This window comes from Dermatophagoides farinae, chromosome 1 (assembly GCF_024713945.1).
Source record: "Dermatophagoides farinae isolate YC_2012a chromosome 1, ASM2471394v1, whole genome shotgun sequence".
NCBI classification, from domain to species: Eukaryota; Metazoa; Arthropoda; class Arachnida; order Sarcoptiformes; family Pyroglyphidae; genus Dermatophagoides; species Dermatophagoides farinae.
The window spans coordinates 8,368,167-8,383,754 of NC_134677.1; the positions used below are offsets into that span (position 1 = coordinate 8,368,167).

At 28.5% G+C, this 15,588-nt stretch overlaps 1 protein-coding gene across 1 annotated transcript; it reads left to right on the forward strand.

Annotated features, from left to right (window-relative positions):
- The first annotated feature begins 708 nt into the window (after positions 1–708).
- LOC142598186 (uncharacterized) lies at positions 709–1,725 on the forward strand. Its single transcript, XM_075735369.1, has one exon. It carries the CDS (start codon positions 752–754, stop codon positions 1,613–1,615), a length of 864 nt encoding a protein of 287 aa, XP_075591484.1. The 5' UTR covers positions 709–751; the 3' UTR covers positions 1,616–1,725.
- Positions 1,726–15,588: the final 13,863 nt, after the last annotated feature.

The following is a 15,588-nucleotide window of genomic DNA, read 5'->3' on the forward strand; positions in this document are numbered from 1 at the left end:
TTGTTTGTTTGATTGAAATTCAATTATTTTTCTCTCTCGATAGTAATCGAATAATAGATGAATTTTGTTTTTTTTCCCACAAAAAAATTGTTGTTGTTGTTTAGATGTTTTTATTTTTAATTCTGTCTAGAAATACTGTGTTTGTGTTTGTGTGCAACTTGAATTTGTTGTTCATCTGGATTTTTTTTTCTTTACATTCAATCTAGAGTCTAGATTCTAGACAGATATGATCTAGTTACATTTTTGTTGTTGTTGTCTGTTGTCCTATTGACCACTGGGATTAAATCAAAAATACAGAAAAAAAGAGAGACATGATTCATATACAGAATAGAATGGAATTTTTGTAAATTTTTTTTTTTTTTTAGCTTGTATCGATGAATAGTGAATGGCGTTTTTTTTGTCATCGTCGTCGTTGTTGTTGTTGTTGTTGTTGTTGCTCTTTTGTTGCGAATAAAAATGATCTTGTATGATGAATTGGAATTCTGATTGCTGTTGCAAACATAATACACAGAAGAAAAAAAAACCAATCGCAATAAACAATATAATATAAATAATAATAATCGTGTTGAAAATGTATTCAATCATCGAATCGAATCGAATCGAATCAAATATTACATTGATTGTTGTGATTGGTTTGTGGACGTAATATATAAAGAATTCGAAACACCAGCACCACCACCAGTATATTTGAATTTTATTTTTTTTTGTTCATTTTTGTGATTGAACCAACAAACACAAAAACAAGAGAAAAATGAAAACTATAACGTCTAGTATTAAGAAAAAACGAAACAGTATTGATAAAATGAATGAAAGAAGAACATTATTGAAGGAAATGTTCAATTTATTCACTAACAAAAATAAATACAAAAACAACGACAACAACAACAATAACAAATATTCACTTAAAGACAATAATGATGATGATAATAATAATACGATTGAAGTAAAACATATACCAACATTATTGAAAACAATTGGTATATCAGCCATAAATAATGATGTGGATGATGAAATGAATGAAATTATTATTGAAAAAATGATCACATTAGCTAATAATAATGTTAATATTGAATTTGAAACTTTTTATACAATAATCAATGAAATGATACAAATTTATAGTGAAAAAAATCAAATCAAAGATGTATTCGATAATATTGATCTTGATCATGATGGCTATATTACATCGATCGATCTTCGTGTTTCAATGCGAAAGTTAGGAATTAGTTTAAATGATGATGAAATTGAAACAATGATGATGCAAGCTGCTGCTGCTGTTGCTGTTACGCCTACTACTCATGATGATCATAGAGATGGTGGTGGTACAGACGTTAGTGGACGACAATCAAAGCATATTATTCATCCTGATGATAATAATAATAACACAGCAGCAACAACAACAACAACAACAACATCAGTTGATTCGTTCGATTGGCAAACCAATAAAATTGATTTGAATCAATTTAAAGCACTGTGTTGTTGTAATAATTTCGAAGATGATGATCCTCAATCATCGTCATCATCATCATCGAAATCGAAATCGAAATTGAAACGGATGGTGGTGGTGGCAGAGGAAAAAAAAAGTTGCACACAAAAAACACAATTGAATCGAATGTGAATAACTTTGAGTAGGACGAAAAAAATAATAGCGAGAGAAAAAAGGATGTGCTTATTTTTACATAAATAGAAAAAAAAATAAAGATGCAGAATTTTGAAAATTATATTCAATCGATCTTTCATTGCCAGTCATTGATTCGATTTTTTTCTTTTCTCTCTCTCTCTCCCTCTTTTTCACTGAGATGGTATTGAATAATAAATCCATTTTTATAACTTTAATCGAACTTTTTTGTTCTTCCATATTTTTTTTTTATGTTTCGAATTTTCTTCTTTTTTTTCCATGAAACAACACACACCATCACCACCACCCGTACCGCAAACATCATCATTGAGTACTGTATGTGTGTGTGTGTGTGTGTGCGGGAGGGGGACGGTTTATTTTTTTTTTTTCTTGAAAACTTGTATACTTGCCATATACACACATACAACAAAAAAAAATATGGAACTTGAAAATGGATGTTTTGTTGTTACATTTGAAAAAAAACGTTCGAATGAATGTTTGTGTGTGTGTGTGTGATGAGAATAAGTGTTTTTTCTTCATTTTTCAACAGCAAAAAAAGAGAGAAAAAGAGAGATTGACGCATTCATCAATAAATAATTTTTATTTTTTAACGAAAAAAAAAGAAAGAAAAAGTTTCCAAAATTACAATTGTAATGATGATGATGATGATGATGAAAAATTCTGTGATAATATCAAATATATATGTGGAATTAGATAGATTCAATCGATTATTATCTTCTGTCTGTTTGGTCTGTCTTGTTGATATCTGTCATCAGCAAAAATTCATAAATGATTGAAGAAAAAAAAAATTCCATTCTGATTATGTATGTGCCTGTGAATACGAAATGCGAATTTTTATCGAACAAAAAAAAAAAAAAAAAAAGAAACAACCATCCTTTTTTTTGTTACTGATTTGAATAAAATCTTGATGAACTTGAAGTTTTTCCCATTTCTTTTTTTTTTGTCTCCAGATAAAAGTTTTCATTATTTTTATGAGTGAAAAAAAAATAATTTTTTCGTTTCCTTTTTTTCCGGTCACAAAATTGAAATTGATTGATTCATCCATCTTTTCTTATGGATAAAAACCGGAAAAAATTTTTTTGAAGAAAATTGTTCCATTTGATGATGACAATGCTATCTATGCTTTGTTTATATATGTATTGCATATATACATTATAAACTTTGGATGGTGTTTGTTGTTGTTGTTACTCTCAAAGGAACAATTTATATCCAATCAATATTGCAATGTTTTTATAACTTTGGCAAATTTTTTTTTTTGTTGTTCATTTCATTTCATTTCGATTTTATTTTTCTACCATACAATTGCAGCAGCAGACCATGTATTGCTTGTCACTTAAAATAATTTTGAAAATCGTCTCATGAATTGAATTGAATTGAATTGAATGTCCACTTTATTCATTCAGTTTTTTGTTGTTCCTTCTAAATGGCTTATCTATTGGGAATATTTGTTTGTGTATGAATGATGATTACAGCCAAAAAACAACAACAACGACGATAATAATCATTATTATGTTTTTTTCGCAGTGAAATGTTGTCACATTTTCTTTCATTTTCACTCGTTTTCAAACAAAGAAAAAAAACTAAATGACGTTGACAAATAACAACAACAACAACACACACAAACATTGTTTTTTTTCCATTCATATACGGCTAATTATTCATCATTTTAAATGAGAACAAAACTTGATGATAATGATGGAAAATGTTTCCTGATAATTTTTCCATTTTTTTTTTTTTGAATAAAATTTTGCGCTCATTTCAAAGTTTTTTTTGGTGTCGACCTTGATGAAATAATTTTTGTCTTGTCATTCCATGTGTGTGTGTGAGTGTTGGTTGGTTTTGAATCTAATGAAAAAAATGCTAATATATATGGCACACTTGAATAGAATCCAATCATAATTCTGATTGTTTCCGTTTTATTGTTGTTGTTGTTGTTGTTTTTTTGTTCCTGTATTCCTGTGAAATTGTTTGGGTCAACTTGTCATAATTTGAAAATATGCAACAAACGAGAAAAAAAACAATTATTTTTTCATTTCATTACATTTCATCCATTTTAATGATTATCATTTTCGATTAACCGATCTACACACACACCTACCTACCTACCTGCTGAGGTAGTTACACGCAAAACACACACACACACACTGCAAGTTGTTGTTTTTCTGTTCTGTTTTGTTGTTAGTTTTGGGTTGATTACTGCTGTTTTTTTTATTTTGTTCTCATTTGATTCATGAATCATAAAACAATAACCAACCAACCAACCAATGACGATGACAACGACGATGACAATGAAAAATGATAAATTAAAAAGAAGAAGAAAAAAAATGATAATCAATTATCATGTTGGTGGTGGTGGTGATGGTGGTCGTAATCAGTTTCTTTTTTTTTCACCAGGTTGAAAAAAATGGCCATCGTTTTAATATAATGGTTTTTTTTTATTTCACCAAATGGTATAAGTGGAACAAACACCAGTTTTGCCATCGTGATCTTGTCTTGATTATTATTATTATGCAGAAAAAAAATGTAGTTTTTGATCAGTTTTCTTATCTCTCTTTACAATTCATTGTCAAGCATCTTATCTGTAGTAGCAATAGCAGTAGAAGTAGCAGTGGTAGTTATAATTTTTCTTTTACACACACACACACACACACACACAAAAACATGACCATTTTTTTCATCATCAATGAACAATTTCTAATCCCTTGATATCAATAAACAATATAGACATATAATGATGATTGTCATCATCATCATCATCGTTATTCAAAATGAAAATTTTTTCTTTTATCTTCTTTTTTTTGTGAATTGGATTCCATATGATATGTGACTTAAATATAATCATCATCATTTGGATCATAATTATCATTATGATGATGATGATGATGGTGATTATTACCGTTTTCTTTTCTTTTCTTTTCATCTTTTTTTTCTTTATTAATTTGCTCTAGAATTAATGGCTAGTTTTGATATAATCATCATTTTCATTATGATATTTTCACACACGCACGCACACACACACACACGAATGGGCAAGAAAATAAACACACACAAGACAAAAATTAGCTCTGATTTGTTCGATGGACACTTTCCGCAGGCAAAACTGGTGTTTGTTTGTGTTTATCCATAAATTTTGAAGCCAGAAAAAAAAATTCAACACCACAACAGGACAGTCAGTCATCAGCATTGACGTTGATTTTGATTTTAAAGTGAACAGAAAAAAAATTTAAATTTTTCATTTTCATTTCCATTTTTGATATTGAATTTTAATCACGTTTCATTTTTCATTTTCATCATTCAGATGATGATAATCTTTTTTTTTTGTATATAATTTAATTAAAAATTTCAAGAGTTTGTTTGTTTGTCACTGCATGATGAATGAAAAAAAATTTGCAAATTTTAAATTCAAACTCATGAACATACGTATACACACACACACACACGCCGGAAAAAATAAGGTAGCAAAAAAAAAATGGTTGGATTTTGGAAATATTTCCGTAAAACGGAAAATTTTTTTTGGAAAAAAATTAACAAAACCATCACTTTTTTTTGTGTATGTGCGATGATGGAATTTTACTTTTCCAACATAATCATCATCATCATCATCATCATCATTGATCAGATGATGAAAGTTTTTTTATTTTTATTTTTCTCGCTCGGTTGGTTTGTTTTGTGTTGTTGCTGCTGCTGCTGCTTTACGTCGTTGTCATTTATTTTCAACAAAAAAAAAACTGAAAATGATTTTTAATGTGTGGTTGGTTGACATTTTCTTTCTTTCTTTTCATTCATTCATTCATTCAATTTTTTTTTCCATATATGATGATGATTGAAAATATAATATGAAGTGAAAAGTGTTGGCTACTTTTCTACCACTTCTCAATGATGATGATTATTATGAACATTCACAAACACACACACACACACAAACACAAACACATGGAAAGTGCCAAGTTTTCTTACCTCTTAATCGAAAAAAAAAGAGAAAAATGTTTTTTTTTTGTGTGTGTGTGTGTCATGTTTTGCTCTAGCAATTTTCATGTTGACGTTGATAGACTTTAGTCAATTCTTGCTTTATAAACACCACAAACCAAACCAAACGAAACCTTTTCATTTTTTTTCTTTCTCTTTCTCTTTTTCTTTTGTAAGTCTATAGTAGTCAATATATATTGGTTGATGATGATTTTGATTAACTTGGGACCAAACTGCTTAACTCAATTAACAACGACATGTATACAAACATTGAATGATTGTTGTTGTTGCTGTTGTTGTCTGTGTATTTTATTTTTTATTTTTTTATTTTTTTTTTTGAAAAAAAATTGCACATTGCCCCTTTGCGGTTGGCTTCACTGTGTTAATTTATTATGTGAATCAAATCAGATGATGATTATTTATTATCTGAGAAAAAAAAATTGGAATGGAATTCAATGATGATCAAATAATGAAAATGAAAAAATATGAAATGAAATCAAGCTTGACTTCGCCCAAAAAAAAAAAATTTTTTTTTTTTGCTTTGTTAAAAAAAATGAAAATGAAAATGAAAAATTTGTGTGTGTGTGTGCACAGTGAACACCGAACACAATGAATGACAAAAACCAATCGAATCTGATTTGATTTGATTTTATTGATTTGGTTTGGTCTGGTTTTTTTTTTTTTGGTTTGAAATCTTTTTCATCATCATTATTATTTTTATTAATATACGAAAGAAAATAAGAAGAGAGAAAAAGTTTTGGCAATGGAGAAATCTCGAAAAAATTTGATTTCCTTTTCTTTGTCATTGTCATTGTTGTCATTGTTGTTGTTGTTGTTGTTGTTGACGATGATGATGATGATGATGATGACACATATCTGTCGAAAAATTTGCTTCCCATTTTGATTCGCAGTTTATTTCTTTGTATATATCATATTAATTAGCATAATTTCCTTTTTTCACAAATATTTGGTTGTTGGAAAAAAAACCAATGAATGAAAATGATTTCACTTAGAATAATCAAAAATGTCTATCAATCTTTTTGTTGTTGTTGTTGTTGTTTTGTTTCAAACTCCATGATGACAAATTTGTGAGTATATATTTTCATTAAACAATTGATTAAAATGATGTTGTTGTTGTTGTTGTTGTTGAAATGATCTTCAAATGCAAACACACCCTTTATCAATTCGTGAATGTATTTGTGTTTTCGCTGTCATATCGAAAATGGAATCATTCGCTCTATCTCTCGGTGTGTGTGTGTGTGTTTTTTTCAGATTTCAAATTTTCAGATAGACATTTTTTTTGCGATGGTTATATATTTATTATGCATTCATGCAAATATCATCATCATCATCATCATCAGTGTGTTTAACCTACATTACTGAAATAACAATGACACTCGTGAGAATGACTGACATGAATATTTTTCAGTGTACGTTTTGTTTGTTTTGTTAAAATGCAAAATTCTTTCGATTCGATTCAATTGGATTGGTTTAGATTTGTTGTTGTTGTTGTCGTGATATTCATCATCAGCATCAATTTTCTTGGTGATTCAGCAAAGTTTTTCGTTTTTTTTATATATATTCGAGTTAACTGATGCTTGATGCTTGGCACTTGTAAGCTTTGCATACACACACACACACATTGCAAAAAAAATAAAAATAAATATTCAACGGAATGAAAGGAAAAAAAATTCTAGATTCTTATTCTTCTCATCTATTCAAATATCATTTCAATCGATTTGTTACTCTATTTTTTTCATTCTTTTTTTTTGGCACGCGTTTATAGAACATGATTCCATGACCATGAATGGATAAGAATGTGAATGTGAATGTGAAATTCATGATCCATCGTTGTCGTCATTTTTTTTTCATTTCCACAGAATAAAATTTACTTTTTATTTATTTATTTATTTATTTATTCATTCATTCATTTTTTACAGAAAAAGAAAATTTTCATTTCCTTCTTTCATGTCATATTTCAATTTAATCTTGACATTACACACACACACACACATGAAAAATTTGAAATTCATAGCTTTCTGATTTGTTTTTTTTTTTTTCATCTCCCCATTGCTACTGGTGTTGGCCTGTAGTTTTTTTTTGTTCATTTCTTATAATTAAAATTGATTAAATTTTTTTTTTCAACGAACAAAAAAAAACAGATGACAAGTCTTGTAATGAATTTGCAGCAAAAAAAAAAAAAGAAAAATTTGTTTTCACACTGTGTGTGTGTAAATGTCAAATAGATCTGGTTGATGAAAATGGCTGGCTGGTTGGCTGGCTGGTTGATGGTCGTCATCGTCATTTTCAAAAATTTTTATGGCTAAAATTTCTTTAGGATCTGTGTGTGTGTGTGTTGGTATTGTTTTTTTTACTTTTACACTTTCTATCTAGCTCATGCCTTTTTCTTATCAAGCACAAGTGTGGAACAAACTTTTTAACTTTTTTTTTCTTCTTCTTCTCTAAATTCTGTTTTTCAAACTGATTAAAGAATTTTTTTTCTTGTTACATGTTTGCTTGTGTGTGTGTGTGTGTGTTTTGAAGAACTTTTCACTTTCAATGAGCATTGGAAAACTGAGTATATGAGATGGAAAGAGAGAGAAACATTATTGCAGATTGAAATCTAATTATTACATCAGCCATTTCAAAACAAAAACAAAGTCAGAAATTCTGTGTGTGTGTGTGTGTGTTTGGTTATCGTTCGTTATTCTTTTCTTCACCAGTTGTGTGACACTTGTATATTTCAACTATTTTAAAATTTTCTCTCTCTCTCTCTCTTTTTTGGAAAATAATGTGCTTTCTTGTTTTTTTTTCATATAACAATGATAAGTAGAATGGACAAACAAATAAACAAACAAATAAAAAATGATTCTGACAACTTTGAATTTCCTGTATGTTTGTGTAGAATAGTATGCTCCTGGAACACATAGTGATTTTTTTTTTTTGAAAAGTTTTAAATTTTTCCTTCTTTCTCACCATTTGATGATGATGATGATGATGGAACAGAACAAAAAAAACAACAACAACAAAAACTTTTTGAACACCAATAAAAGTTGTGTGTGTGTGTGACCATGAATGACGTACACTTCACTTGTGAACACACATTTATTATTATATCACATAAATAGAAAATAAAAGTAGAAGAAGATAATGTGTGACATTGTAAATCAATAATATTGAGAATAATGAAAAAAAAACGAATACAGAATTGTTGTATACAACAATAACAAATTAGAATTGGAAACAACAAAAAAAAAGATTGAATGAATGAATGAATGAATGAAATTCTATACACTAGCCGATTTATAATTTTTTTTTTTTTGGCTATGTTGTTGTTGGCCATCTTATTGTTTGGTCAGTTTTTTTCGATTAATTTACCATGTATCGATAGTGGTGGTAATTTAATGAAAAAGATCGATAATAAATTGTGAATAGAACGAATGGGAGAGTGAGAGAAAGATAATTTCTTTTTTTTTCTCTCTCTCTCTCGGACAAATGAATGCAAATACACAATGTGTGTGTGTATGTGTGTGACAAATAGATTCAATTAACTTATTTCATTTTTGTTTCATTTACTTTTTGGATATTATAACTGAATGAATTTTGTGGCCATTTTTGATTGTATTTTGATTTACAGGATAGCAAAATAAAAGAAAGAGAGAGAGAGAGAGAATCTTTTTCTAGAAGAAGAAAGATAAAAAGAAAATCTCTTCTTTTTGTTTAGTTTCCAGTCAATTTGATACTAGGATTCTGGTTATCAAATGTAAACCGAATATTCTGTGCAGCAGAATTTTTTTTGTTCTACTGTTTTGAATTGGAATAAATATATTATGCTTATTATTGTGAATTGGTCGATTGGTTTTTCATTCAAAAATGATAAACAAAAAAAACAAAGTGAAATGGATATAATTAAATATTGGATGAGAAAAAAATTCCTAAATCATCATCATCATCATCATTAAATAATCGATTTTTTAATTCAATTTGATTCGATTTTTTTTGGTTGTTTGAAATAATAACACCCAATGGTCTATTTTTTTCTCTGGACCATAAGAGAAAATATATTAGTCGTAGTATCATCTTACAGATAATTTCCTTTCCTTTCTCTTGATTCTATAGTAATTGAATATATATGAATTGACACACACACACATACACACACAGAGAGAATTCAATTTGATTTGGATTCGATTTTTTTTTTTTTTTTTTGTTCGTCATTGTTGCGAATTGAGAATTTTATCGATAATGACTGTTATTGAAGAATGAAGAAAAAAAGTTGTGATTAGCCTATGATGGTGGTGGTGGTGGTGGAAAATGTAATTATTCTCAATAACGTCATAATAATAATCATCATCATCATTGTTATTATTATGAAATCAGACACCACCATTATCTTATGTATGCAGCATAAGTCGTATTACAAAACATTTTAATATATATAGATCAAAATTGAAATGAAAATTTTTCAATAGAAAAAACAAATGGTGGCAATGATATGATGATAATGATGTTAAAGAGGTGGTTCGCTTTCAAATTTATTTTTTTTCTGTTTTTTTTTTCGTTTAGTGCTGCAATTTTTTTGCTTTTTTGTGATGATGATGATGATCATCATCATCATTTTCCTGTTGTATATGAATAGTGGATGATGATGATGATGATGATGATTCGAACAAAATATCATTTTTTTTTAGCCAGACAAAAAAAAAGAAAAAGATGAAGATATTACGAGGACAAAAAAAATTGCCATTGACACCACTTGAATTGAACTTTTTCTTTTTCTTTTTGTTCTTTCAATTTTCATCAGAATAACCGTAAAGCTAAAGTTGTAAGCATGTGTGTATGTATGATACACATTACATGATATTTGATCGATAACAAAGAAACAACAATAGCCAAAAAAAAAGCTTCCCGGGGATAGAAAAATAAAAATAAACTGGAAAAAATAGATTCAAAGCTTCATGATACCATACACGGGGACACACGGAGAAAAAAAACAACTCGAATTTATGATGGAAAAAAAGGAACCAGAAAGATAGAGATCCAGATCCGGGCTACTGTTTCTATGGTGTTGTTGTTGTTGTTGTTGTTGGTGTCGGTGTTATTCTTCTTCTCGGTTTTTCTTCCTTTTTTATTGTATTGTATTGTGTGTGAGTGTGTGTGTGTTTGAGTGTATTTGGCATTGAAAGATGCATTTTACTTCAAATGGATGAATGAATGAATGAATGGAAAAGATGAAAAACGTAAGAAAAAAAAATAGAGAAATCCCAGTTACTTGCTTAGTGTAGATAGATCATACATAATGTGAAATGATGATGTCATCCATCTGATGTGTGACAGGATATCTGTATGTGTGTGTGTGTGTGTGTGCGTGGGTACTGAATCGTATTTTGTGAAACGGACATGGATAGAATCCAATGTCTCTATGTATATATGGTATACATACATAGAGACTAAATTGAGAACAAAAAAAAATAAAAGAATGAAAAAGACAAAGTATATCAATTCTTTCTCTCTCTTTTTGTGTGTGTGTGTTTCAATCGGTGGTCGTTTCCTTCGTTTTTTTTCTTTTAGTTCCATTCTCATTGTATGGTCCATCCGATCAACTAACCAACCAACCAGTGAACCATTTTTTTCATTCATTCATTTCAAATTGATTCTATCAATACGATAATAGTGAACCGAAGAAATAGTAATAAGAAATCATCTAAATTCTATTCAATTTTATAAGATTTGAAATTGTAAATGTTACGATATTTCTTTCTTTCTTTTTTCATTTACATTTTTTCTTCCTGTATCGATGAGATAATTTTCATTTGAAATTGAATATTGATGGTAAAATGAAAAAAACGAACAGTGAGAAAAGAGAAGAACAAAGCCCTTTTTTACGATTGTTATTTAAATTGTAAATTGAAATTGTTCGGGCCGAATAAATTCGTTTTCCGTTTTTTTTTTCTCTCTCTCTCGTTACTGCAAAATAGCAGCTTCATTTTCATTTCCATTGTTTTCATTATTTTTTCTACATTTGAAATGAATGAAACGAAGAAAAGAAAAACTTTTGAATGAAAATGAGAAAAATTGAACCAACAGGAAAGCAACAACAACAAAAAAAACAGGCCAAATTGGTATATCAAAAATGAGCCACATTTGAACATTGAGTGAACAAAAATCACAGTAGGTCAATAAAAAAAAAACAAAATATTACACACACACACAAGCAGACACTTCCACTTAGTGAAAGTTTTCAATTTCCGTCCAATTATCATCATCCAAAATCATAAATGGAATGGAGAATATTCTGGTTATTTTTTTCTCTCCATTGTTTTTTTTTCATAAATGATTATTTGGTTTGATTTTTTTTCAAAAAAAAAATTACCAATTACAGATTCTTAGGTGATTCATACATTATTTATTTTTTTGGCTCTTTCAACATTCAATCCAGTGTAACAAGAATTCATTTTCGGTATTAAAAGGTTAGATCTGAGAATTATGTTTGCAAAAATCATCCACAATCATCAATCACGACAACGACAATGACATTCATTTCATTCCAATATTTCACCATTTCACTGTGTATCATTCAATATATGAACTCAAACATCGAGAGAAAAAAACATAAACAACAGAAAATTCAATCAATACACATATATACATTAGATTCACTAGGCAAAAAAAGTAAATCACTTGATTTACTTTTTTTTTCTTTCACGTTATTCTGTCATTCACTGTAGGTTTTTGGTTGATGTGTTAATATTACTGTTGTTGTAGGGCAAGCAAGTGTGTGTGTGTGTGAAAAAAAAACCATGGTAAAAAATAAACCTTAAAAATAATGGGCATCATCAACATCTTAGCATCCATTTGCCTATAAGCTGATGAAAAAAAAACAAACGAAATTTCATTCCGGATGGTCGTAGAACAGAGAAAAAAGAATGAAATAAAATAGATTATTTTTTGCACAATGATTAATCATCGTGTGTGTGTGTGTGTGTGTGTGTGGTACTTGCATTTATTTTCATCTTTTATAGCTACTTTCAATTCATTTTTGATCGTTGTTGTCGTCGTTGTTGATGATGATGTTTGATTACTCTATTGAAAAAAAGGCCACACATCCATACACACACACACACATGAAAAAATCTATAAAATAAATTGCTTTATTTTTCCTTTTTCAATCAATCAATCAATCAAATCAAATTCAAAATGGCTAAATTATGAACTCTATAAATGATGATGATTTTATCCATCCCAAAAAACGGGTAAATAATAATAATAATAAAAGGATTGAAATTCATTTCTTTATTTATTTACTTTTTTCACGGTACGGCGGACGAATCCTATTTTTTTTTTTTTTTTAATTGTGATTTAAATTTCAGTTTCAGATTCTTTATTTTCATTTCATTTTTATATCCAATATCCATTCATTGCACATACACTGACACTGAATAATTTTTCACAAATGAATATATAAAATTCTTATAACAACAAGAATAAAATGGACGCGTGACATAAATTTTAATTGTAATCATATTATGTATGTGCGATGATGATGATGATGGTGATGATGATCAAATCATATTTTTCTTTCTTTCTGTAGAAGAAAAAAAAATGTCGCCAAGACTTATTCATTATTATGCAATGATTGCTGTGTTGTTCATTTCATTTATGATCAACATGCTTTTTTCATTCTGCCAGAATATTTTTTCATCAAGTTCAGATGTTTAAAATAGCACAATCTGAGAAATGTGAATATCCAACTAAATCATAAATGACAAATGTTTTCTTCTATACAGGTTTCTTCAATTCATTATTCAAATTCAAAAAAATTTTTTGAATTTGAATTTGATAAAGTGATTTTTGGTTCTTCTGTACTGTGGAAAATTCCACAATGTTTTTTTTGTCTGGCTATTTTTCTTTTGTATACACTCGAATATTGCTGCTGTTTTTTGCATCACAAGAATATTATTCATTTTTTTTCATCATTCACAATTTTCCTTGTTTTGTTTTGTTTTTGGTTATTGTAATAATTTTCTTTTGATGAAAATTTATTATGGGCAATGCACGCCCACACACACACACTCACACACACACACATTATCAACAACAACAACAAACAGAAGCTTGAAAGAAAGAAAAAGAAAAATTTTTTTTTTTTGCTTTCCCAAAAATATGCACATAAACAGCATTTTTTTTTTTTTTTTTTGGTTTTTCATCACTCATTCTATTTTTGCAATCGAAACACGGTTGGTTTGGTTTAGTTTTTTTTTTTGTTGAATTGGTTAGTGGTACCCAAAAAAAAAACATACACAATAGACCAAGACAACCATCATCATCGAAATAACAACAATACATACTTCATTGTCCAAGTGTTTGAGTGGTTAGATATATATATATATATATTCTCATTATAAATCTTTTCTGTATTTTCTTATTCTGTTTGATGATGATGATGATGATGATGATAATCATAATGTCGGTGATGATAATGATGATTATGTTGATGGACCTAGATAGAATAAATGTGAATGAATGGAAAAACAAAAAACAAACGACAAAGAATCTATTAAATGTCATCACTATATACACAGAGAGAAAACAGAGGAAAAAAATGACAATACACACACCGATACACACACACACACACACACACATTCACTATAAGTGAATTATCTCTAATTTTTTTTTCTTTTTGTTTTGTTTCTTGAAACGGAGAGAAAAAAAAACAAAACCTATATATGTGTTTGCACAGTTTGTGTGTGTGTGTGTGTGTGGTGTGGTTGACTTTCATGATTCAAAATTGACAAACTCAATCAATAATCATTACTCTTGATTTTTTTTCTCTCTCTTTTGTTTGATTATACTCTATTTGTGTGTGTTTGTGTGTGTGTGTGTGTTCAATGTCTGTATTTGTCGTCATTTTTTTTTGTCTGGTCAAAACAAAATCAATCTATAGCGGATGTTTTAGTATAAAATTTGTGGAAAAAAAAATTTAAATTTAAATTGAATTAATAATCCTGTTTCTTGATTGATTTTCAATCAATTTTTCTGTCTTCTCAAACAAAGACCTCTCTCTCTCTCTCTCTCTCTCTCTCTCTCTCTCTCTCTCTCTCTCTCTCTCTCTTGGTGATGATTTTGTTTACCAAAACAATTTTTCTATTCAATGATGGAAATTTTCTGGAAAAAAAATAAATTTTTAAAACAAACACTCAACTTATGGATCATCATCATCATCATCATCATCATTGAAATCAAATCCGCTGCCACAATCACTGTGACAACAAATAAACAAAAAATGATTTGAAACTTTTCAATATGTTTACCAGAAAATAAAACCGACAACAACAACAGATTCCATCAAATTCTGTCTATAGAATTTAATGATAATACACACACACACACATAATATATTGCTGTGCATCGGCTGCAGCAAGTGTCAATATATATAAAATGATGATGAGTTTTAGTTTGTTGTACACAATTTTTGTTTTTTATTTTTGTGATTTTCACTTTGATTTTTTCTTTTTTTTTTAATAAAAAAAAAAATTTCCAGTTGTCGTTGTCGTCGTAACCAGTATTGTTTTTATTATCATTTGTATGTAAAAAACATCATTGTTTGTCATCATTATTTTCTTGTTCAATTGTTGAAAGGGGAAAAAATTTCTCTGTGTGTTTTGAAAATAAAAAGTTTAAAATTCAAGTCTGAAATTCTTCATTTTCTGTTTTTTTTTTTTGTAATAACAATTTTTGTTTTATTAAAACAAATAATATATAATACTACACCACCAATATCAGTTTTGTTTTTTTTTCCACTTTAAAACTTGGATTAAGCTACCAGAGACAGAGAGAGAGAGCAAGAGAGAAATCTTTTAATCTTTTTTTTTGTTCTGTTTTATCTTTTCGTTTTTTTTTATTTCTTGATTTTATAAGCCTAAAAATCCAGTCACAGTATTCTAATACTGTAGTTGGATTTGTGTGTGTGTGTGTGTTTTTCA

Excerpts from the sequence above, each read along its gene's own strand:
- LOC142598186 (XM_075735369.1), top strand. The coding sequence starts at position 752 with ATGAAAACTATAACGTCTAGTATTAAGAAAAAACGAAACAGTATTGAT.